Source organism: Taudactylus pleione, unplaced genomic scaffold (genome assembly GCF_031769625.1).
Source record: "Taudactylus pleione unplaced genomic scaffold, aTauple2 ptg000336l, whole genome shotgun sequence".
NCBI classification, from domain to species: Eukaryota; Metazoa; Chordata; class Amphibia; order Anura; family Myobatrachidae; genus Taudactylus; species Taudactylus pleione.
The window spans coordinates 6,998,292-7,021,844 of NW_028284737.1; the positions used below are offsets into that span (position 1 = coordinate 6,998,292).

Sequence of the window (23,553 nt, forward strand, 5' to 3'; positions counted from 1 at the left end):
GTGTATTTCATTTTAATTTCTAGCTTTTGTTTACAGTGCCACCTGCAGGCTATAAAAAGGTACTACAGCTACAGAGAGAGTTACACCTATAGAGGAATAGCTACGAACCTTAGAAATGTATCACTGCATAAAGAGACACCCGACCATAGGTGTATTTATAATGGGTGCAGTGCACACGGGCCTCTGTGTCCAACTGGGCCACATACCCTGCACCCACAGTATGCTTATACTTGCTCCGGTAAGCGGGTCCCTCCACTGCGACGTCATCTTTCTTCTGCCAGAGCTTTTGCTCTTATGTGAATGCACCATCTTCCCGATTATCACGGGGAAGATGGCACCGTGGAGGGGGGGGACCCAATCACTTGCCATATGTAAGATGCAGGGTTGTGCGGCCTGCTGCTCAGAGGAGTGGCCCGCTGCACACAGGCTCCCTTGGTTGTTAATATGTTCATGCATCCAACCCTAAATCATCTTCTAGATCAGTGTTTCTCAACCCTGGTCCTCAGCATCCACTACCAGCTTCGATTTATAATTCAAGTGGGCTAATTAGTGACTGATTAATATACACTTGTGTTGATTCATTTACCTGTGACTGTGAAAGCACATACAATACATACACTCTCATGGACAGATGACCACTGTCATGGGCTTATGACCACTCAGAGGTTTACAAGCTTGCACTCTTCCCCAGTTAGCTTGACAGCCATTGTATTTGATGAAATACAACCTTCTCTATGTAGAGTAGAATATTTGTAGGTAAAATAGTAGGACTGGCGCGCTTTACATGCAGATGATATTTGAATAGTGGCTACATTTGCACCTTAAAACAGCTAACAACATCAGGATTTATCATGGAATCTGCTTTGGTTTGCTGGAATTTATAAGCGTGTTAGCATTTGTGGGAATCTCATGATACTTTCTTGCTTTTGCAGGGGGAGCTTATGAGGTGAAACAACATCCATTCTTTTGCACTTTGGACTGGAACACTTTACTGAGACAGAAAGCAGAGTTTATTCCACAGTTAGAGTCAGAAGATGACACCAGCTATTTTGACAGTAAGTGGAATGAGCATCTACTGTAGCATTTACTGTATACTGATATATCTAAATCGCAAATAAATTATATCAGGAGGATGTTACATTTCATGCTAGAATTGTCAGGATAGGTGTACACAGCCACATGGATATAGGGGAGATGTATCAAGCTTTGGAAAGAGATAAAGTGTAGAGAGATACAGTTCCAACCAATACGCTTCTAACTCATTTTTGAAAAATGACAGGAGCTGATTAATTGGTACTTTAACTCTCTAAGGATTGATACATCTTCCCATAAACATAATACAAATTATTTGTGTCTTAAATAGCCAACTTCCATAAATCTATACCTACAAAGTATACCAGTGCTTAAAGTCGTCCTAGAGAAGTGTTGGAACTCACCCCCCTCTGGGTTTTCTTAAGAAAAGGGACAGTGCGCGCCAAAAAGGGGCGTGGTCTCCCAACGCTCCCTCGTCCGTCCGTGATGGTCACTCCTTGGAACTATGAGAGAGACGTCTTTCCCATAGTGCACGGCAGGAGCCGGAAGCCGAAGCTCAGGTGTGAGCTCCAGCCTCTGGCTGACGCTGCGGGGAGGGAGCCGGGCGCCCGCTGGTAACAAAATCTCAGCGGGCGCCCGGCAAATGGAGCCTCCCTGCAGCACCAGGGTTAGGTGGGTCGGAGGAGGCGGAACTGGTTCCGTCTCAAAATAGAAGTGACGGAATGCAGTCACGCCCCTTTCTCGCCCACTTTAAACCCTGCAGTATACAGATACTGAGAATTGCATACAGAGCTAGTGAAGTGATACTGTGCAGGCAGTCAAACTAAAGACATACATAAAAAATATTCATGCACAAATGGTTCTCAACTATGGACTAAATGTACAAGAATTCACACTCCATTAGTGGTCATGTGTATTATCGATATTCAGTAATACAAAATACTAAACAGAAATGACCAGCTGTCTCCCCTCTATTGTATGAGATTACCCCTTGTCTGCCCTCAGTTGTATGAAATCGCCCCTTGTCTTTCCTCGATTCTATGAGATGACCCCTACTCTTCCCTCCATTGTATGAGATTACCTATTGTCTTCCCTTCATTGTAAGAGATTACCCATTTTCTTCCCTCAATTGTATGAGATGACCCCTTGTCTTCCCTCCATTGTATGAGATGACTAATTGGCTTCCCTTCATTGTATGAGATTACCCCTTACCTTCCCTTCCTTGTATGAGATGACCCCTTGCCTTCCCTCCATTGAATAAGATGACCCCTTGCCTTCCCTCCATTGAATGAGATGACCCCTTGCCTTCCCTCCATTGTATGAGATGACCCCTTGCCTTCCCTCCATTGTATGAGATGACCCCTTGCCTTCCAACCATTGTATGAGATGACCCCTTGCCTTCCAACCATTGTATGAGATGACCCCTTGCCTTCCAACCATTGTATGAGATGACCCCTTGCCTTCCCTCCATTGTATGAGATGACCCCTTGCCTTCCCTCCATTGTATGAGATGACCCCTTGCCTTCCCTCCATTGTATGAGATGACCCCTTGCCTTCCAACCATTGTATGAGATGACCCCTTGCCTTCCAACCATTGTATGAGATGACCCCTTGCCTTCCAACCATTGTATGAGATGACCCCTTGCCTTCCAACCATTGTATGAGATGACCCCTTGCCTTCCCTCCATTGTATGAGATGACCCGCTGCCTTCCCTCCATTATATGAGATGACCCCTTGCCTTCCAACCATTGTATGAGATGACCCCTTGCCTTCCAACCATTGTATGAGATGACCCCTTGCCTTCCAACCATTGTATGAGATGACCCCTTGCCTTCCAACCATTGTATGAGATGACCCCTTGCCTTCCAACCATTGTATGAGATGACCCCTTGCCTTCCAACCATTGTATGAGATGACCACTTGTCTTCCTGCCATTGTATGAGATGACCCCCTGCCTTCCCTCCATTGTATGAGATGACCCCCTGCCTTCCCTCCATTGTATGAGATGATCCCTTGTCTTCCCGCCATTGTATGAGATGACCTCTTGCCTTCCCGCCATTGTATGAGATGACCCCCTGCCTTCCCGCCATTGTATGAGAATGACGCCTTGTCTTCCCACCATTGTATGAGATGACCCCTTATCTTCCCGCCATTGTATGAGATGACCTCTTGCCTTCTCGCCATTGTATGACATTACCCCATGCCTTCCCACCATTTCACTTTGCAGGATGTTTGGTTTTCACCCTTTCATTTTGTATAGGATCAATTTCTCCTACAGATCACTCCTCAAAAGGGAGCCATATCTTTGGCTTTTATTTGTAGTTGTGTTCTCTTCTAGCAAATTCCATTATCAGGTGAATATTTATTTACTTTTAGCACGATCTGAAAAATACCACCACATGGAAACAGAAGAGGAGGACGATACAAATGATGAAGATTTCAGTATGGAAATTAGACAGTTTTCTTCATGCTCACACAGGTTTTCTAAAGTAAGTCATCTATATATCCTTCAATGCATCCAATGCTTCTTTGAAATATAAGGATATTACAAGCCCCTAAGGACACAAGATGGAACTCTGAGGCAAATGTTATTATACTTATATTCACAGTATAACATACATTATTATTTTTTTTAAATCACTTTTTATTTGAGCATCACATCAATTTACAAATATTGAGCATGCTATGTCAAAATATATAAAAACAGAACAGGAAAAACATAAACATGTTTACTTTGTAGTCGTATACAAAAATATACATAAATGTGGTCATACATATGGCTTTTACGCCTAGAACCAGTAGTAAGTAAATATCAAGTTCAATAACATCTATTAGGTCAATATTCCAATAGGGCCTTTATTGGAGATGGGAGGAGCCAAGAACCCAAATTGAATAATAAGGTATCAAGGAGTTAACTATCCAGTATTATAGGAGGATCACCCAACAACAGTCTAGTTACATTCCATTCTGACCCTGAAAATCCGCTAGGAGGATAGAAATATAACTTTCCAAATGTGCATTATTTATAATATAACTTAAGTTGGGTTATCACAAACAATTTAGTATCTTAATTTCATTGTATTGCATTGTTTGGTATATTCATTTTTTGTTTCACCATTTCAATACCTACAACATAAGGTCTACGTTGTGGCTTGTCCCACCCTTAGGTGGCCAGTGATGGATTCCACACTCTTTGCACCTATTCCCATAACATTATTAGGTTCATGCAGTTGTAGAACGTCTGTGAGCCCAATCACATGGAGAAAACAGCCGCATGGAAATATAGGCAAATTAATCAATGTATTGTAGGCAATGTATTGTTCAGCTAAGATACAGTAAGTCAGATGGGTGGCAAAGAAGTTAAAACTATTTTTCAGGTCCTTTGAACAAGATTTCTGAAACCTACATGGCTAATGAAATTGCATATGTTTTGTGATATTCCAAACAAATGTACAAATAAACATAATGTTTCTTAAAATCAATTCAGGGTGCAATATAGATATTGCTTAGACTAAGAAAAAAATATGCAGCAATCCTGCAGAGTCTCGTATCTGTCTTCCACAGCAGCAGGATTGTATCCAGTAAATCACCACATTATAAATGTTAACACATAAGGGGCCAATCAATTAGAAGTAATGTGACATTGTACATTCTGGTGCAAAGTACGGAAGATGTGCACTGTGCACTAATCCCGGTTACATGGTAGGCTTGCATTGTGCATTTTCCTGCACACCCCTAGGGAGCTGCAAGGTAAATTGCACAACGTAGGTTGCCGTTGCCACAATGGCACATCGCCCATTATTGGTACATTGCTTCTAATTGAAGCAACTCCTTGGACTAGAATTCCAATGTCAGATGAAATGTAGATGTTTTGTCACAAAAATATACCAGTTAAATACTATGCAAGATACCACACATTTCTCCATCCTTCGGTAATTTGGTCAGAAGTCTATGCTTATCTACAAGTGTTTACTTAAGTTATTGGGGTATATTTACTAAGCAATCTGTTTTTTGTTTTTTTTTCTGGGATTTCAAACAGCAATAATATTAATTGCAAAACATACCTGGTTCTTCATTTAATATTGTTGGTATTTTAAATCGGGTGACCAGACCCGCGACAGTCAGGAAATGCAGACAGCATCCCAGTGACTACTATACATCACAGAGTGCATCCCAGTGACCAATACACTATACAGAACACATCCTGGTGTACACCGTATAATAAGTGTGGAACCCAGTAATTCCATACAAAACCGAGTACATTCCAGTGATCTCCATACAATATTTGGAGCATCGTCGTGAGTACAGGACCATACAAAGGGCATAAACCTGACATATAATGCAAAATGACAGTGCTGGAACATCCCTCTGGCACTTCAGATGAAATTTTGTGGTGGAGCCTATGGCCTGTGCATAGTACACATGAAAAAATGACTTGTTTGTGAAGTCAACTAGACCTCAATAAAGACAGACATTTAGTTTGGGAGTTTTAATTTGTATAGCTATGAAAGTTACAAGATGATATTGCTTAAGTATATAATAAAACAAGATTTTGAAATTGGATTTCATTAAAGAAAAAAATTATTTTACTTGGAACTATATTGCCCCCATCTACTGTTAGGACAGACACAGTACTGCACTAGCAATGTGAGCTGTGTAATCCAACTAATTGTAATTGCTGATAACTATAACCTAGACATTAGTATTAAAACTTGGTGGCAAAAAGGGTCAGACAGGAATAAGAGTAACACTGAAAAAAACAACATTTCAGAAAATAAAGACCATTATACATGGCTATGTACCAAAACCTCTTCCAGATTACGTTTTACCAAAACCTCCCATGTTTTAGGTGTTTAGCAGCATTGACCAACTGATGCAGAACAAAATGGAGGAAAAGGAAGATACTACAGAGAAAGCAAAAATCCTGAATTTACCTCCTGTGGAATCGCTGAGTTGGAGCTCAGAATATTCTGAGATGTGAGTATGAGTCCTCACAATCAACTTTCATTTGAAAGTTGCCACAAAATTCATTCCACATTGGACAGTCAGGGTAAAAACCACATAAATACAGGATGAACACAATCAAACATGTTCAAACCAATTACTAGTAAGACACTTAAGAAAGTCAGGTGAGGTATAAAAGGTGGACTTAAGGTAGACATAAAAGGAGGAGGGGGAGACCTGATACGCAGGTTAAAGAGGGCCCTGATCTTGAGAGCTTATGATCTAAGGCACAGGTTCTCAAACTCGATCCTCAGGACCCCAAAGAGTGCATGTTTTCCAGGTCTCCTCACAGAATCGCAAGTAGAATAACTAGATCCACCTGTGAATCTTTAAAATGTGTCAGTGAGTAATGAGTTCACCTGTGCACCTGCTGGGTGACCTGGAAAACGTGACCTGTGTGGGGTCCTGAGAACCGAGTTTGAGAACCACTGGTCTAAGGGGATAGTGGTGTATGATCAGGGTGACATTAAGGAAGAGAGATTTTTTGGAAAAAAAAAACAAAAACAGAGGAAGTTAATGTGAATTGCAGTCTCCACAAAGTGTGTCTGTATTTTTTGTCACAAGCAGGTGAAACCAGCATTTGAAATTAATCTATTATCTAATTGAATAATGTACATGAAATATCTGTGTGTTAATCTGTCCACGATGGTCTCTTTCCCCCATCTGTGGGCAGTTAGGATGAGGGTGCTTTATAACTACGCAGGCAGAGTGACAGCTTTGCGGAGATGGATTGTGTGGCTTCACATCCAAGCGATGGGCCAGTGATGTTAAAGTAACTAAAATAACAAAGGCATTGTATGAGCTATTAATTATACACTGTCATAAAGAGGAGATGATGGATTACTTTTTTACAGAGCTGGGGCGGAAAGTCATCTTACAATGAACAATTTGTATCTAACAATTCCAGTTTTTAGTTTCCTTGCAGATTATTTAAAAAGGGACAACATAAGCATTATCTATTGTGGGGAACAAAGCCCGAACGTTCAGTGTTCCTTTGCATCTCCTAAATGTGATTATTTCCTTTCAGCATGATATACAAAATTGTACTACTTTGTGGTATTATGGAGAGTTGCGTGTCTATGGGGTCTATGTACTAAGCTTTGGAGGGAGATAAAGTACTAAACCAATCAGCTCCTGTCACTTTACAGGCTGTGGACCTGATTTATCAACGGGTTTTATAATTTCCTAGTGTTAAAACTTGTTGCGTATGATAATGGTGCTCCAGCCGGTATGCAGTCGGGATGCCCACGGTCTAAATGCCGACTGTCTAATCCCGGCAAGGGTCAAATGACAGGCGTCAAAATCCTGATGCCTGTCATTTTACCTACGCCGGGAGCCCGACGCCCGGCATCCTGATCGAAGGTAAGCCGGGCGCAGACAGCCGCAGGGGGGAGGGTTAGGTAAGGGGCTCCCGGGGGGGACTTAGGGTTAGGCAGCCCCCCGGGAGGGTTAGGGCTAGGGGAAGGGAGGGTTAGGGTTAGGCACCCCCCTGGGGGAGGTTAGGGTTAGGCAGCGGGGAAGGGGGGTTAGGGTTAGGTACTTGGGGGGGAGGTTAGGGTTAGGCACCCCTAAAGGAGGATTAGGGTAGGGAATTAGGTTAGCGGTACTTAGCTAATTAGCAGTTGGGATCTTCACCTCTGCCGGGCTTTTGCTGTCGGGATTTGAATGCAGCCTGCAGTAAATCATACCGATCGCCTCCAGCCAATCAGCTCCTAACTGTCATCTGTTTGACAAATGACAGTTGGGAGCTGATTGGCTTGAGCATTGTTCATCATACGCAACAAGTTATATCACTTGTTTTGAATGATAAAACTCCTTGATAAATGAGGCCCTTCATTTGAAAAATTCCAGGAGCTGATTGGTTGGTACTTTATCTCCATCCACTTTATCTCCAAGGCTTAAAACATAGGGCCTGATTCATTACAGATCTCTATTTATGTGCAAAGGCCTGCTGCGAAAATATGCTAATGACTGCAATCGCAAATCTAGTATAGAGTATAGAGACACCCACTACCACTTTCGCACATCTGTAGTACCTTGCAGTCCTGTGTACACATCTGGAACATCGCGTAACATCGGCCCCTCATGCTCAATTACAGCAGGTCTGACCTTACTCAGACATTGCTAACCAAGTCACACGCCGTAAGTACACAAGCTGCGTATGCCGTCGCAGTGGCTAATTTATGCACGCCCATTTAACGGCATTCAAACCAGCACACCTGCATTTCTCCAACCACTCCCCCGTCACCACTTCCAAACGCTGACGTCCCGTCCCTCTGTCTGCGATGGTTTTGTATCTACGTAGGTGAACACAGAGTGATCGCGATGCTAACTCAATTAATCGCAATCGCTAATCGCAATTGCAATCCCTAATGAATCGGGCCCATAGACCCCTAAGAGTCTATTACTACCTCTGCAATTGCTCTTCCTGCTACTGTAGGTACATGCATATACACTAATTAAAGTGATACTTCCTCCAATAACGGTCAATGTGATAGTACACAGTGGTGATTGCACCCATGTGTAATGTGTAATAGTGTGTGTGTGTGTGTGTAGGTGCATTAAGTGACTGCCTTTATTTCAAACTATTACTGAAAACGTCCAGACTCAGGCGGGTATACGGCCTTAAGTAAGGTCATTGACTATGGCACTACTGTGATACTATTATAAAGTAATAACATACATCCAATCATTATTGTCCACAAGACATACTGTAGTAGAACAGATGTTATAATCAAATACGTTCTGTGATGTCTTTTGAAGACAAATCTCAGGTGCACAACTCCAAATGATTAATAATATATAAATGCAATACAATTTTGCAATCAATAGAGGTTTTTAGCACAATCTTGGCCAAGGTTATGGGCCTACCCACCATATCCAGGTAACCTCTGTAGGGTAGGTCCCTAACATACTACGATTCAAATCCAGAGTGCAGGACATCCCAAACTAGCCCAGCTAAGCTGCCCCAGGGCACCGCCATAGTGAGAAAAGTGCAGTGTGAAAGATAGTTAGGAGCAGCTACTGCTGCATATAAAGAATGAAAAAAAAGTGAGGTACATATATAATAAACAAACAGTGAAGGGTTAAAATGTGTCATAAAAGAAAAATGTGTTATAATGCGGTGCCCTGAAACAGATCAACAAAGGCAATCCAGGGGGCCCCATGCCCCAGAAATGAACCAAAGTTGCACTACAGTATATAAAACTTGTAGGACTTACCTAGAATTGTGCCTAATACCAGTGTGCATATTCATTACAAGACTCCATGCTTTTAAACCAATAAGGTAGGGGTGCTAATCCAGACTGAGGGCGTCTCCTTTCCCTCAGGTGTGCAATAAAGCACATTAAATGGCGTGTATGGGAAGGTTCATGGACTGCACACCCTGAATATATATAATGGGAGGTGCTACCTGATGAGACTAATTGTAGGCACAAAAACAGACAAATCTCAGGTGCACAACTCCAAATTATTAATAATATATAAATGCAATCAATAGAGGTTTTTAGCATAATCTTGGCCAAGGTTATGGGCCTACCCACCATATCCAGAGGTTACTGGCCAAACTGAAACAGGCGGAAAGTACTGTCAGATTTGGGTAAATCAGTCTGACACCCCCCCAAAAGATGCTCTGACATGGGGGTTCTCTATGATACCCCCCGATTTGGCTTGCTGAAGGTTTTATGGTTTTTAAATGGGCTCAATAGCTGCTAAATAGCTTTTTTCAATACGTAGTGCATAATAGTATTCAGGAGTATTTTTTTCTGAAAATAACTATTCCCAGCAAATCTGGGGTACTTGAAAATGGGGGTCTGCATATTTAAAAGTTTCTAAAGTGAAGTTTAAAAAATCGTGAAAAATCCACCTGCCACAAGCACCTGCAATAAAAAAAAAACACGGGGCATACTTGGGGACCCCCCTCAGAGTCAAGTTCGCTAGTTTTTAACTTTATCCCCCAACTTTTTTTTTTTGCCCCCTTTTTCAAAGTCAATTTTTATGGGGTCCTTAAGTGTTTTTTAATTTTTTTTTACACAGTTTACCTTTGGGGGACTGTCTGAAGGCTGCAGGGGGATTCCAGCAATGTTGCACCCCAAAACCCCAATTCTACACTTTTTTCTGCCTGCTATTCATAGGCAAAACTTTTTCGCCTATTACATTGCATTGACTTTCCGCCTAGGCGGAAAGTCCTTCAAATTGAATACGGGGTAAAACCAGAACAGGCGAAAATTACGTCACCCGCGAAAAAGTTTCGCCAAAAACACGCGCAAACGGCTTTTCGCTCCAAATTGAATACGGCCCTAAGTGTCTGACCAGCTTCTCTGATTGGTCACATTACAGTACACAGTTAGTCCTGGCACCTTTCTGGTGATCTGACCATTGGCTGCACATATTGTTGTCATGTCATCTTTGGTGACTTCCTCCACAGTGCTTTGTAGGTGCTGCCTGGCCATGCACAAACACGGACTAGCAAGAGCAGTGACAAATCCCCATGCACAGTTGTGAAACATTGCCACGTATTCAGGTTTTTTTTTTTTCATGTGATACTGAGGGATTTATTGTCTTCTAGAATCAATGTGACAAGTTTGTGTTTTACCCAACAGGCAGCAACTATCTATATCCACTTCTTCTGACACTGAAAGTCTCAAGCAACGGCACAATACCAGTTTGCTGCCAAAATTTGCTATCTCTTCTGACCTAGAACGTGAAGAGCCTTGTGCTGAGGAGTCCCAAGAAGAAGGAGATAAGTCTGTTCTTGTTTCGGAGGACTCTCCACAGGACGATCCAGATCTCACCACACCTGTCAGTATTAGCAGCTCGACAGTTTCAGGTTTGTATCCGTTTACATCCAATTAGTAAAAGGTTCACGTTAATGATAATTTAATGCATTTTAGACAGGAGTGACTGTCTAAAATGCCTAAGCCATAAGCGTGCAGCCATTCGCTGGCAGGAAGATAGCCATACGTCAGTGCATCTTATGTGCCAATGTGCATGCACTTCAGTTTGTTTTAAAATAAGTAATTTTTAAGTATGTTGTTGCTTCAAAATTTTACCTTATTCATCCCACATTGGAGGCAGCCATTGTGTGAGATGAGCCTTCTCTCTCACAGATGTCACCAGTTCTTATGGGCTTTTCTGGTTCCTCCCACAAAATGGCTGCCGTCATATCTGTTTAACGTATTAGAAAATGGAGGATCCTTGCAAGTTTTCCATGTTACTCACATTTGCAGTTGACATCTATACATCTTGCAGCCTTCTGGGTAGAAAGAATAGAGCTTTATCTATCTTCTCAAGCCATGGTTGTTTTAATATTTCTGTCCTTTCTTCCTTGAACAGTGAGTAGTTTTTCAGAACACTTAGATCATGTGATAAGTGGAAGGAGCGAGAGTGTGGACAGTACAGATAACTCCTCAAAGCCCTCCAATGAAACCACTTCCCTGCGATTAGAAAACACAGAGAAACAGAAAGTGACGGGGAAAGTCACTAAGTCCATCTCTACCAGTGCACTTTCTCTCATGATCCCTGGAGGTAGAGCTACAAATCCTCAGCATGAAATCTTGTCACCTTGCATGTCCTTCTCGCTATTTCTCAGCCGTTATGTCTACCCACAAGCTTTTCATAATACATCCTTCTTTTTGAATGTTTGTGGCTGTAATTCAACAAGGTTGTTCTGAACAAAATAAAGTAAATCCTGAGGAAATACTACTTTTCCATAAATACTATGTGGCCACACAAATTCATCTAACCTTCATTAGATGGACATCCACATTATACCTCTTACTGCAGACTGCTATCTGACAATTAAATAAGACTGTGGAGCACTTAGGCATGCAGATCTTAGTGCCAGTAAGCTGCTTCATCTTGTACTATTAAAAGCCATGAAGTATGTGAAAGGTTGAGTACCCTAACACAGGTAGTCACCTAACAGGGATGTAGGTAGAATACTGACAAATCCCAACAGTAAGTGTTCGGGTTAGGCACAAGGGGGAGGGTTAGGGTTAGGCTGCGGGATGGGACAGTTAAGGTTAGCTGCGGGAAGGGTGGGTTAGGGTTAGGCCACAGGACGGTTAGGGTTAGACCGCAGCAGATGTGGGTTAGGGTAAGGGTTAAAATACTTACCAAAATCCGTTGGTATGCCGCTGTGGGGATTCTGACTGTCGGGAACCTGTACCCAACCCACATAACACAGATAGCCACTTGCCTGCATATTTTAAACCTGTGGGAACTGGCTCTGGAGTTGCCCCTGTTAGTTAAGAGCATATTGTTGCTTTGCAGTTAGAAATAGAAATGTCCACTGCACATGGTATTTCTTCCAGCACACCAAGTAAACGACCCCCCCAAACATGCTTGATAAATCCTCTGCCACCCTTGAAAATTCCTCCACCACCCTCAATATGTGCCCCTCCGCACTTGGAATACTGTAAGAAACGCCACTGCATTTCATATACTGTACACCAAACACATAGTAGAAAACACTAAAAAAAAAACTAATCAACAACCCTCTCACTTATCCCCTCTCAGTCACTCTCTCTTTCTCTCGCTCTCTCTCTCACTATATCGGTCACGGTCAAACATTTTAGAACGCCCCCATTTTATCTGAAATGAATGCATAGAAGAAATAAATAATTGGAAATACAAAAGAAATAATAGAATCATTTTGTGTAACAAAATTGAATGTAAGTAGGTGGGATGTAGTTTACTTATTGACAAATGTCGGAAAGTGTGAAATGCTACTTACAGCACTTTACGCCCACTAGCAGTACTCCTGTAAATATAATGAACTACCTTCATGCTTACAGTCGTACTACGGACGTGTGTAAAATGCCCTCAGACGCATTTCACACTAATACCCCTTTCAGACATACAACCCGAGAAATTTCCTGCACAGACCCGGGAATTTCTCCTGTGCAAATTCCCGGGTATTTGGTCGAGACCACCCTTTCACACTACAGTGTCTACTCAGGAAATTCCCAGGTAGACCCCTTTCAGACAAGAGCAGGGTTTTTCAGATTACCTGCCTCTCCTCTGCCGTCTGCTCCTCCTAGCCGGGTAGAACGTATTCCCGGGTAGGTATCTTTCAGACATACGCGGCTACCCGGGAATTTGGCTGAGGCAGGCCAAATTCCCGGGACACTCGAGATGTCTGAAAGGGGTATTAATGACATCCCGGTGCCTGCCTTCTGTGGTCTACATCTGATTGTCGACACTCTGATTGTTGACAAACCATCTGTACAGTATGCCATGTAGCCACCTATTGCAGATATTGCTGCAGATTGCACTCAATCAAATAAACACTGTCAGAGAAGTTCCCACAAATATGTTGCACTTGTTTTGCTTTAGCCGGTCTGTCCAGTTCAGTTCAAACCAAATCGTTGAAATTTAAGTCTGTAGACTGTGCGGCAATTTTATGATTTCAAGTCTACGGTCTTGTTCTGACATAGCCTGGAGGTATGTATTGGGTCATTATCTTGCTATAGGATGAACCCTTGACAAAATAGGTAAAAACACTGGCATGGCGCTACAAAATAATACGGTGGACCGTTTGGATCAGGGTGCTTGTTACTCTGTGCAAGTCGCAACTCAGGATAGAGCAAAAGAGCCCCAGATTATCACGCTCCCTTTTCCATGCTTGACAGTTGTTATCACAGGGATTTATTTGCTAAGTGGTGGCTTGTAAAAACCATTGCTCCCTGGTATGTTTACACTCTCTCTCTCTCTCCTTACTCTATCCCTCTCTTCTTACTTTCTCCCTCCCTTCCTGCTCTCTCCCCCTACAAACTTTCATTCTCTCTAAGGGGCCTATTCATCATCACTTAATTTTCACAAAAGCCTGTGAAAATGTACAATTGTGAAAATTATGTGTTCGGGCCATTCATCAAGAAGGTAAAGCAGGAGATATCACAGATATCTCCTACTTGCCTTTCTCTCGTGGAATGGCCCGCTGTCCCCATACACTAGTATCACAGATATCTCCTACGTACCTTCCTCTCGTGGAATGGCCCGCTGTCACCATACACTAGTAACACAGATATCTCCTACGTACCTTCCTCTCGTGGAATGGCCCGCTCTCCCCATACATTAGTATCACAGATATCTCCTACTTGCCTTTCTCTCGTGGAATGGCCTGCTGTCCCCATACACTAGTATCACAGATATCTCCTACATACCTTCCTCTCGTGGAATGGCCCGCTGTCCCCATACACTAGTATGACAGATATCTCCTACGTACCTTCCTCTCGTGGAATGGCCCGCTCTCCCCATACACTAGTATGGGGACAGAATTCATCAAGCTCCAAAAATATTATATTTTCGGAGCTTGACTGCACAACACGCTCCTTCCCTATGGGAAGAAGGTCCGGGTTGCGAAAAGGGATCCTTTCGGATCCCTCCGCCCCTGTCCGGCTCCTTCCGCCAGACGTCAGGGTTCTTGTGTGCATGTGTGACCTGTATGTCGCATATGCGCACTTCCGTCACTGCTCCGACAGGAGCAGTGAAAGGATTCACTGCTCCAAAAAGGAGCAGAGAAGCCGCTTGCGGGGGCAGCTGATTTCGCATCCGCTGTCACCGCGCCGGAGCAATGATGAATTGCTCTGGCAGCCGCGGCGAGTTAGGATATTAGTAATACAGCAAATAAAAATGCCCATTTCTCCTTACTGTCATGTGATATTACAGTGCTATAACAATATTACTGATAAATCATCCATCCCTCATATGACGTTGAGCATCTGTGATAGTGGCAAGAATTAAGCATGTTTGTTTAAGGACTGTAGTTATTTATCTAAGGATGCAGATAACTCATAAACTGGAACCCATATCATCATTACCTTCATAGAAGGCTGCATATGAAAATCGTATATTCAAAGTAGGCATCATCTCGCTTTTATAACCCACAGTCTGGTATGTCTTTACTATATATGCCAGTATAACCCACAGTCTGGTATGTCTTTACTATATATGCCAGTATAACCCACAGTCTGGTATGTCTTTAATATATATGCCAGTATAACTCACAGTCTGGTATGTCTTTACTATATATGCCAATATAACTCAAGTGTATAGCTAGGTCGTTATTGTACAACATTTGCAGTAGACATTTTAATACCAAGAGATAATTATCTTAATCATCTCTCTATCTCTCAATCTATATATAATTTACATGTTCAAAGCTAATGAAACCTTATAGCAATCAGCATGATCACACAGATCTAACCAATTAAGGGTTGAACATCATTGTTGGTAGAAGCACGCAGGCCCTCTCTTATTTCCCCTACCAGTGCAGTGAAAGTACGCTTGGGGAGATATACCATGCCTTGGAGAGAAATATAGCAGAGAGAGATAAAGTAGCAACCAATCAGCAGTTAGGAGCTGATTCGTTGGTACTTTATATCTCTCCACTTTGTCTCTGCAAGGCTTAGTACATCTACCCCTGTAGTGTATGAATCCAGCTTGCAGGCGACTTATTTCTGACTTGTTAGCTCTCCTTAGTGTAAGACATGGATCAATGGCTGTAGCCTTGTAAGTCTTGGTGAGTACTAGGACAGTGCATCCATTGGGACTACCTCGAGATGGGCTGTTAAAATGTTATTACATTCATTGATTGTAATCCCCTGGTCTTCTATTTTAATATATGCATAAATTCATAGCACCAACAAGTCAATAAAAGTCAAGAAAAAATATGAAGGGCTGTGTAATCAAAAAAACATTGCTTAGCAAATATGTTATGCATTACATGCTATATAGATTGCATTTCTTTCTGCCAGTTTATAGAGACTCTAGCTGCCATCTGCAGTGATGGACAGTGCGATGCCATATTTGTGTAAGGTATTACTTGCCAGCAATTTGTATTGCTGCCTTGTGAAATACCTGGTGTACAGCTAATGGTGCTCTGTGTCATAGACCCTTCCTTTATATGCTCAGTTACGGTTATCATTGACAGGTTTTTTTTTTGTTAAATTATCTGTTTGGCAGGGGATTTCCATCTTCTAATGTGAAGAACACCCTTTCTGTATTTTTTATTATATTTAATATTTAGTATTTCTTCAAACCAGGATCTACTGTACATTATCCTGTCTTTATTTCAGCATTTGTTCTTTCCCACAGTAACTGTGTGGTACATCGCTATGAATTTCTAAAGTTTAAAATGTGATGAGTCGGCACTGAATGTAGCAGCTATGAGACGTCGGTAGAGGCTGTCACTTAACAAGCCGTGAATTTAGTAATACTATCCATGGCCATAGACGTGCACACGTCAGCTTTTTGTTACAATGTTACACCAGCTACATGCCAAATAAAAAGCTTTTGCAATCTGTTAGATTGATGGTGAAAATTTGATTAAGTGAAGCTGCCCACAGCCCTGTCAATTTTTCTGTTCAGCCTTCATGGTAGAACGTTGCACACATTCATGTGCCTTCCTTCCTGTGGTGTATGTATATCACAGACCCCAACATTTCAGATCCATGAAATGGGCCATCATGGGTCTTGGCAACATTGTGATATGGGCGTGGCTTGTCACAATGGCATGACCACTCCCAGAACCAAACCATAGCGCTCAGACTCTCCTCCTCTCTAAACACCAATTAATTGTCACGTCCACCTGTAGCAGAGCAGCAATGAATGGGAGATACCTTCCGCCGGTGGACACATGTGGGGATGGGGAAAGTTCTTCTGAAATCGGGGCAGTTGTGTGGTATGTCATAGGCAGCCACGTAGGGAAATAAGTACAGCTTTCCCCAGATTGTATAGAATGATGGTGTAAACAATGTCTGTTCTGCCTTTAAGATACTGGATTTATGGAAAGGCCGCATAGATCCAGACCTAAAAACGTCAGGTTTGCATAGGCGGCATACAATATAATAATTTTTAATTACTAGTAGATGCAGTGGTGGGAGAGAGGTCTAGGGAAATAAATAAATAAATCCAGGCCTGTTTGGATTAGGGTATGAATTCATTCCTCATCTCATCGTACAATACACCATGCATGGTTTCTTTCCATTTGTATGTATTGCTTGATATGGCTTGCCTATACTCTTGTCCATTGCTGGTCCATGAAATTATTAGTATTTAATACTGATGTGAACTAAGAGATGGCTGTCTTATTTCAGATGTTTACAGTGTGTCACCTCTTGGGAGTCCAGTTTCCCCACTCTCCATATCTTCAGATCCATCCTCCAGAGATTCCTCACCCAGCAGGGATTCGTCCATCTCTTCTTTCAGTCCAAGGCAGCCAATCATCATTCAGAGCTCTGGCAAAAAGTTTGGTTTCACTCTTCAGGCAATCCGCGTGTTTGTAGGCGACAGTGATGTTTACACAGTGCACCATATTGTTTGGGTAAGGCTTGACCGTATCAATATACCCTTATAATACTGTTACTGGTTTGTTTGAGGACAGTTAATTTTATAGGTGTGCAATATGCAAGATGACAAGACAACTACACTATTTTAGATTTTTTTTTTTTTAAATGTTCTTTATTGTGTATATTTGAATACAATTGTACATGTTGTTCATTGTTTTAAAAGATGTATTAGCATGATCATTAATTAGTGTCTTTCACTGCAGAATGTGGAAGAAGGAAGCCCCGCTTACCAAGCTGGTCTTAAAGCCGGTGATCTCATTACTCATATAAACGAGGAGCCAGTTCATGGGCTAGTTCACACAGAGGTGATAGAACTCCTACTGAAGGTACATGTTGTTGTATTTCTCAGGGTTAACTCTCTATTATTATTCAAAATGAGACATTACAGTAATTCAGTAACTTATTCTTCAAATTATAATGGAGAATAATCATGCATTTATCATAAGACAGTGTCATTAATCATTAGGTAATTGGAAGTAAAAAGATATGAATAATTATTTTCTACAGGGTGACCATATTCATTAACACCAATGTCCCCTGACCTGTGTTAGGAATTGTTTGCTTTTTATGTATTATCATAATCGCTTCATATGTATCTACATATATTTTATATATACAGGTTGAGTCTCCCATATCCAAATATTCTGAAATACGGAATATTTTTAGCATGACTGAGATAGTGAAAACTTTGATTTTTTATGGTTCAATGTACACAAACTTTGTTTAAGGCACAAAATTATTATAAATAAACTATAAAATGACCTATAGGCTGTGTGTATAAGGTGTATATAACACATAAATGCATTCTGTGTGCATATTTGGGTCCCATTCCTAAGACATTTCAATATGGTATACAATTACGGTATTCCAAAATACGGAATATTCCGTTATCCAAAATACCTCTGGTCCCAAGCATTTTGGATATGGAAGGCTCGAGAGCTCGAGAGAGAGCTCGAGAGAGAGAGCTCGAGAGAGAGAGCTCGAGAGAGAGAGCTCGAGAGAGAGAGCTCGAGAGAGAGAGCTCGAGAGAGAGAGCTCGAGAGAGAGAGCTCGAGAGAGAGAGCTCGAGAGAGAGAGCGAGAGAGAGAGAGAGAGAGAGAGAGAGAGAGTTTTTTTTCTTTAAGAAATGATGATATGGTTTTGTATTGAGAATCTCACTCTCAGGATGTGAACTGCAGGTGGCGTGATTTTTTGGCTGATACAGATGCGTCCTCACTTACTGGTTGTCTGTACACCATATGGTGAGAGACGCCAAGTGCGACTGAGACTCACCGGACGGAGTAGCTTACCATATTTTTCTTTACTTTTTGTGTATTAGTCTCAGTGTACTAAACACGCTGGACTGTGACTTTAATGGCAAAATAATTGGTTTTACACACATACACAGGGCCGTATTCAATTTGAGGCGAAAAGTCAGTTTTCACCTGTTTTCGGCGAAAAATTTTCGCAGATAACCTCATTTTCGCCTGTTTGGCTTTTACCCTGTATTCAATTTGGAAGACTTTTCACCTAGGCGGAAAGTCAATGCAATGTAATAGGCGCAAAAATTTTCGCCTATGAATTGTGGTTTTGGGGTACAACATTGCGTGAACCCTCATGCAGCCTTAAGACAGTCCCCTAAAGGTAAACTGCGTCAAAAAAAGTTTAAAAATATTCGGGACACCCCAAAAAAATTATGTTTCATTTTGGGGGTAAAAAAAAAAAAAAAAGGGGAAGAAAGTGCCAAACTATCTAACTTAATTCAGGTCGGGTCCCCATGTATGCGGCAGGTGTTTTCTTCATTGCGGGGACAAGCAGCAGGTGCAATTTTGCAGATTTGTAAAAAGAACTTTAGGGACTTAAAAAAATGCTTACCCCCATTTTCATGTACCTCAAATTTGATAGATAATTTTTTTGGGGGAAAATAACTATTCCTAAGTGCTATTCTTTACCACTTCTTCATAGCCGCAAAATTGCACTTTGCACGGCTATTACAAACCCCGACTTCCTTCAGCAGGCAAAAATGGGGGTACCCATAGTGATTCCCCCATGTCTGGACATCTTTAGGGGGGTCCCAGGCATATTTCCCGAATATTCCCGTTTTTTTCGTAAATGGGGTGAAAGGTCATTTTAAAAAAACAGGGATAATCTTTCAATTACATATAGCAGGTGAAAAAAAGTGCAGTTTAGGGGTGCAGGCTTAAAAAAAATAGCCTGCACCATTGGGAATGCCCCCTAAAAACGAAATGTGCCACAAACAAAAAAAATCGGGACACCCCAAAAAAATTAATTAAAATTTTGGGGTGAAAACAAAATGCCAAACTAACTAAATTAATTCTAGTGGGGTCCCCAAGTATGTGGCAGGTGTTTTTTTTTATTGCGCAGAGTAGCGGCAGGTGTATTTTTGAAGAATTTAAAAAATTACCTTTAGGGTCTTAAAAATATGCTTACCCCCATTTTCATGTACCCCAATTTTGATGGGACCACTTTTAAAAATGAAAATATAAAATCTAAGTGCTCTTCTGCATCACTTCTTCAATGTCGGGAAAAATAACCACCTGCCGCATCTATTTATAAAGCCGACTTTCTTCTGCAGGCAAAAACGGGGGTAGCCATAGTGATTCCCGAGGTCTGGACATCTTTAGAGGGGTCCTACAATTATTTCCCAAAAATTCCCGTATTGTTTCGCTGATCCAAGTTTCGCCTGTTCCTGATTTCGCCTACTTTGGAATTGAATACGGGGATAATCGGGCACGCGCGCGATACTTTTCCACCTGGAAAACAGGTGAAGGAGGCGAAAAGTCCGGACTTTTCGCCTCAAATTGAATACGGGGCACAGTCGCAGATGAAGCACAACAGAACTCGCACCTGAGAATTTTTTACCATACTTACCTACTGCTTCTAGGCTTCTACTTCGGGGGGCGTGGCACAGTGATGATATAGTATTGGAATGGAGCCACGGGCGTGACCGCGCGATCACGTCATTCTGGCCCCGCCCCTCTTCACAATACCGAGATTAATGACATTGTGAAGCAAGGGGCAGGACCACGATGACGCTATTCAGCGCAAATTGCTTCACCGTCCCCCAAACTCTGCTGCGGGAATGTATTATGGGGATGTGGGGGGTAGCAGGGGAGTGGCGGCAGCCAGGAGATTTGCCTACTTTTGCGGGTGGTTGGGGGAGGGGGGGTGCTTTTTGCACAAATACAGTCGTGCACAGATGTACAAATGTCACACACAAAATTGATCAGTGTGAGCTAGCAATGTAGTTTTATCGCTTTTCTGGTTTAAATATTCCAATAAGCCACACAATTAGAGCAAAAACGATCAGTTGCTGAGACGCGCGGGACCTGAGGGGCCGTTTGGCGAGACCTAAGCAACAGCAAGAAAGCACACATCTGTACACCCTGCTTATATGCTACTAATATGTGCCTTGTTCTTATATTAAGGGTGACTTGTTACTACATGGGTCAAGTTGTATCGATGTGTTTGAGTTAAGTGTGCCTCTACTGCCATCTAATGGCTAAAGTCATAGTTATTCATGACATGAAAGAGGTGAAGCTTAATTGGATTTAAAATATTATTCTACAGTATTTGTGAGATTGTTAGAACAAATTGACCACATGTAAATGTGGTATTCATGGTTTTTACCAACTGGCTATATAAACTTTATTTTTTGTGTCCATTACGTGTAATCATGAAATCCTTCAACATTAGAAGGATTAATAGTCTGCAATTGTATAAATAAAGCTTTCAGCCTGCCTTGTACTGCTATATATGTTATCTCTTTCTTCCTTCCCTGCCAATGAGTGGAGACTTAGCCTACCATCATCCTGAGTCAGCCAGCACTTCCATATATTGATAATAGGGGGAGCCACTAGCTGGTTGCATCTTCCATTAGTCATTAGCTGAGTAGCTTCTCTTGTAGAGAGCACTGATTGGAGGAGAAGGTATGAAGAAGGAAGGGAAATAATTGCTGTTATCCAGATTTCTGAGCCTTTAGCTGTGATCCAGTTAGACATTTTCTTTCTTTATTTTCCCTACTGCTATATGTGCAGCTTCTGGTATGGCCATTGTGCTTTAGCAGCTATTTTAGTCAATGTAATTTTAGTTTAGTGGGTTTTTTTTTGCTTAGCTCAGCTTCCCGGAAATATGGGGTCCCCTCCTTGTAGCCAGACTGCGCCATTTATCTGTGTGCAGCTGCTGCAGGTCACAGAGGAGGGGTACTCAGGTGGGCTCTCTTGCGCTCCATTTCATCAGCTTACACAGATTGCGTTCTCCTGCACTGTGAGTGGCAGCGGCTACTTTCAGATAATTGGTGTGGACTGGCTCCCGAAGGTGCGGGCACTCCATATGCAGGTGACAGGGGCAGGATATAAAAGAGATGGTCTTAGCGAAAGGTCGACAAGTCTCTTATAATTCAAGTGCCTGCCGATGTGTCTTTCTTTATCGCTCGTCTCACTTGTCTTTCATTCATTATGTCTCCTAAACGTTGTCATTTCTTGGCAGAGCGGCAGCAAGGTAGCAATCACTACAACCTCCTTTGAGAATACATCAATAAAAACTGGCCCTGCCAGGAGGAACAGTTACAGGAGCCGGATGGTGAGACGCAGCAAGAAAACAAAGAAGAAGGAGAACATAGAACGGTGGGTTGTAGTCATCTCACATCTGCTAAATATTAGGAAGACTGAACCCTATGCGCTTCTATTACAGTAGATCAATTTGTATTGGTTTTTTTTTCTCTTTAATACTCCATAAACATGTCACAGTAATAGTAATATTGTTTCAGACATGAAACAACAATTGTTTTGATTTTTGCTCTTTGCAGACTATTGTGGTTTTAGATAAATGCTTGTAGCTGAGATGAAAGTGAAATAACAGAACAATGCTACCAGGCCCCATGCTGAGCCCTAATCATCAGGCTAAGCTTCACTGCCCCAACCAGCAGAATGACTGAGGTCTGGGGTCTGCTGATTGTCAGTTACTCGCCTGTCTGCACCCGTGTACCGTTTAAAGGGTCGATATACAACGCCTTGGAGAGAGAGAAAGTACCAACCAATCAGCTCCTGTCATTTTTCAAACACAGCCTGTAAACTGACAGGAGCAGATTGGTTGGTACTTTATCTCCATCCACTTTCTCTCTCTTCAAGGCTTAGTACATAGACCCTTTTAGACCAGTGGGGAGTGATGCGAAAGCTGACGTAGTGCAGAGAGAGTCAGAGCTGTGCCCAGCTGTATGATTCCCATAGTGGATGCACTCTCGGCTGCATCGTTTTCCAGAGGAAATGGTAACTGTTTTGGCAGGGGAGTTTAGGGAGTATTCTATCTGCTTAATAATAAAAATGCCATGGTCCCCCTGATGTTTGGTTTTCTTTATCAGTGTCTTTGTTAGATGTACAGAAATACTTATACATGTGAATAAACTGTGAGCTGCTTTAGTCAGAAATAATTTTATAATGCAAACTTAAAAATCATTGTTGAGGTTAAAAAGTCAGAGGAAAGCAAGCAACATGAGCATCCTGGTAAATGATAGTAAAATAAAATAATAGTACATCTTTCCTTTTTCAGGAGGAGGTCTTTTTTCAAAAAATTGGCAAAGCAGCCATCTCCCCTGCTTCACACAAGTCGAAGCTTTTCCTGCCTAAACCGCTCGCTTTCATCTGGAGAAAGCTTACCTGCATCACCCACTCACAGCCTGTCACCCAGATCTCCTACTCCGAGCTGTCGTTCCACTCCAGACTTCCCATCTGGTGAGTTACCTAGAAGACTGCAAGAGATGATCATAGAGAGGGGAAGGGCAAAATAAGCATTGATGGGACAGTGAAACAGCTTAATCCTGCACATCATTACTAATTATGTATGTCTCCTTTGCACAGTGATATGCAGTCCTTTTATTAATTTAATTTTTTTGTTATGTTTGTATTCTTTTCTTAAGGTGCCCACACACATAGCGACATTTTAAATGATTTGGCCGATTTCGACGAATCGGGTAAAAAAAGTACAAATCGTGAGTTTATACTCACGAGCACGATGCCGATGCGCGACCCCGCTCGTCGTACAACGCATCTTCTGATCTGCCGTGCTGTAGGGCAGATTAGCCAATCTGGGATACAATGCATTGGCTGCAAGATAGATCTTTAGTCAGACTGGACATTTTTAACTCCAAATCGTGATCACGACGGCAAG

At 42.0% G+C, this 23,553-nt stretch overlaps 1 protein-coding gene across 6 annotated transcripts in view; it reads left to right on the plus strand.

The window, feature by feature from the left end:
• MAST4 (microtubule associated serine/threonine kinase family member 4) overlaps window positions 1–23,553 on the plus strand; it is a 641,164-nt gene that overhangs the window by 611,488 nt on the left and 6,123 nt on the right. For 4 of the 6 annotated variants that reach the window (XM_088443937.1, XM_088443932.1, XM_088443934.1 and 1 more), the window contains 9 exons: window positions 933–1,055; window positions 3,410–3,522; window positions 5,883–6,010; window positions 10,639–10,865; window positions 11,372–11,563; window positions 17,137–17,363; window positions 17,592–17,714; window positions 21,877–22,013; window positions 22,936–23,117. In XM_088443937.1, the coding sequence (XP_088300063.1) occupies window positions 933–1,055; window positions 3,410–3,522; window positions 5,883–6,010; window positions 10,639–10,865; window positions 11,372–11,563; window positions 17,137–17,363; window positions 17,592–17,714; window positions 21,877–22,013; window positions 22,936–23,117 (1,452 nt within the window). The remainder of the gene's footprint in view (window positions 1–932; window positions 1,056–3,409; window positions 3,523–5,882; window positions 6,011–10,638; window positions 10,866–11,371; window positions 11,564–17,136; window positions 17,364–17,591; window positions 17,715–21,876; window positions 22,014–22,935; window positions 23,118–23,553) is intronic. The other 2 variants (XM_088443933.1, XM_088443936.1) reach the window with 1 other exon arrangement.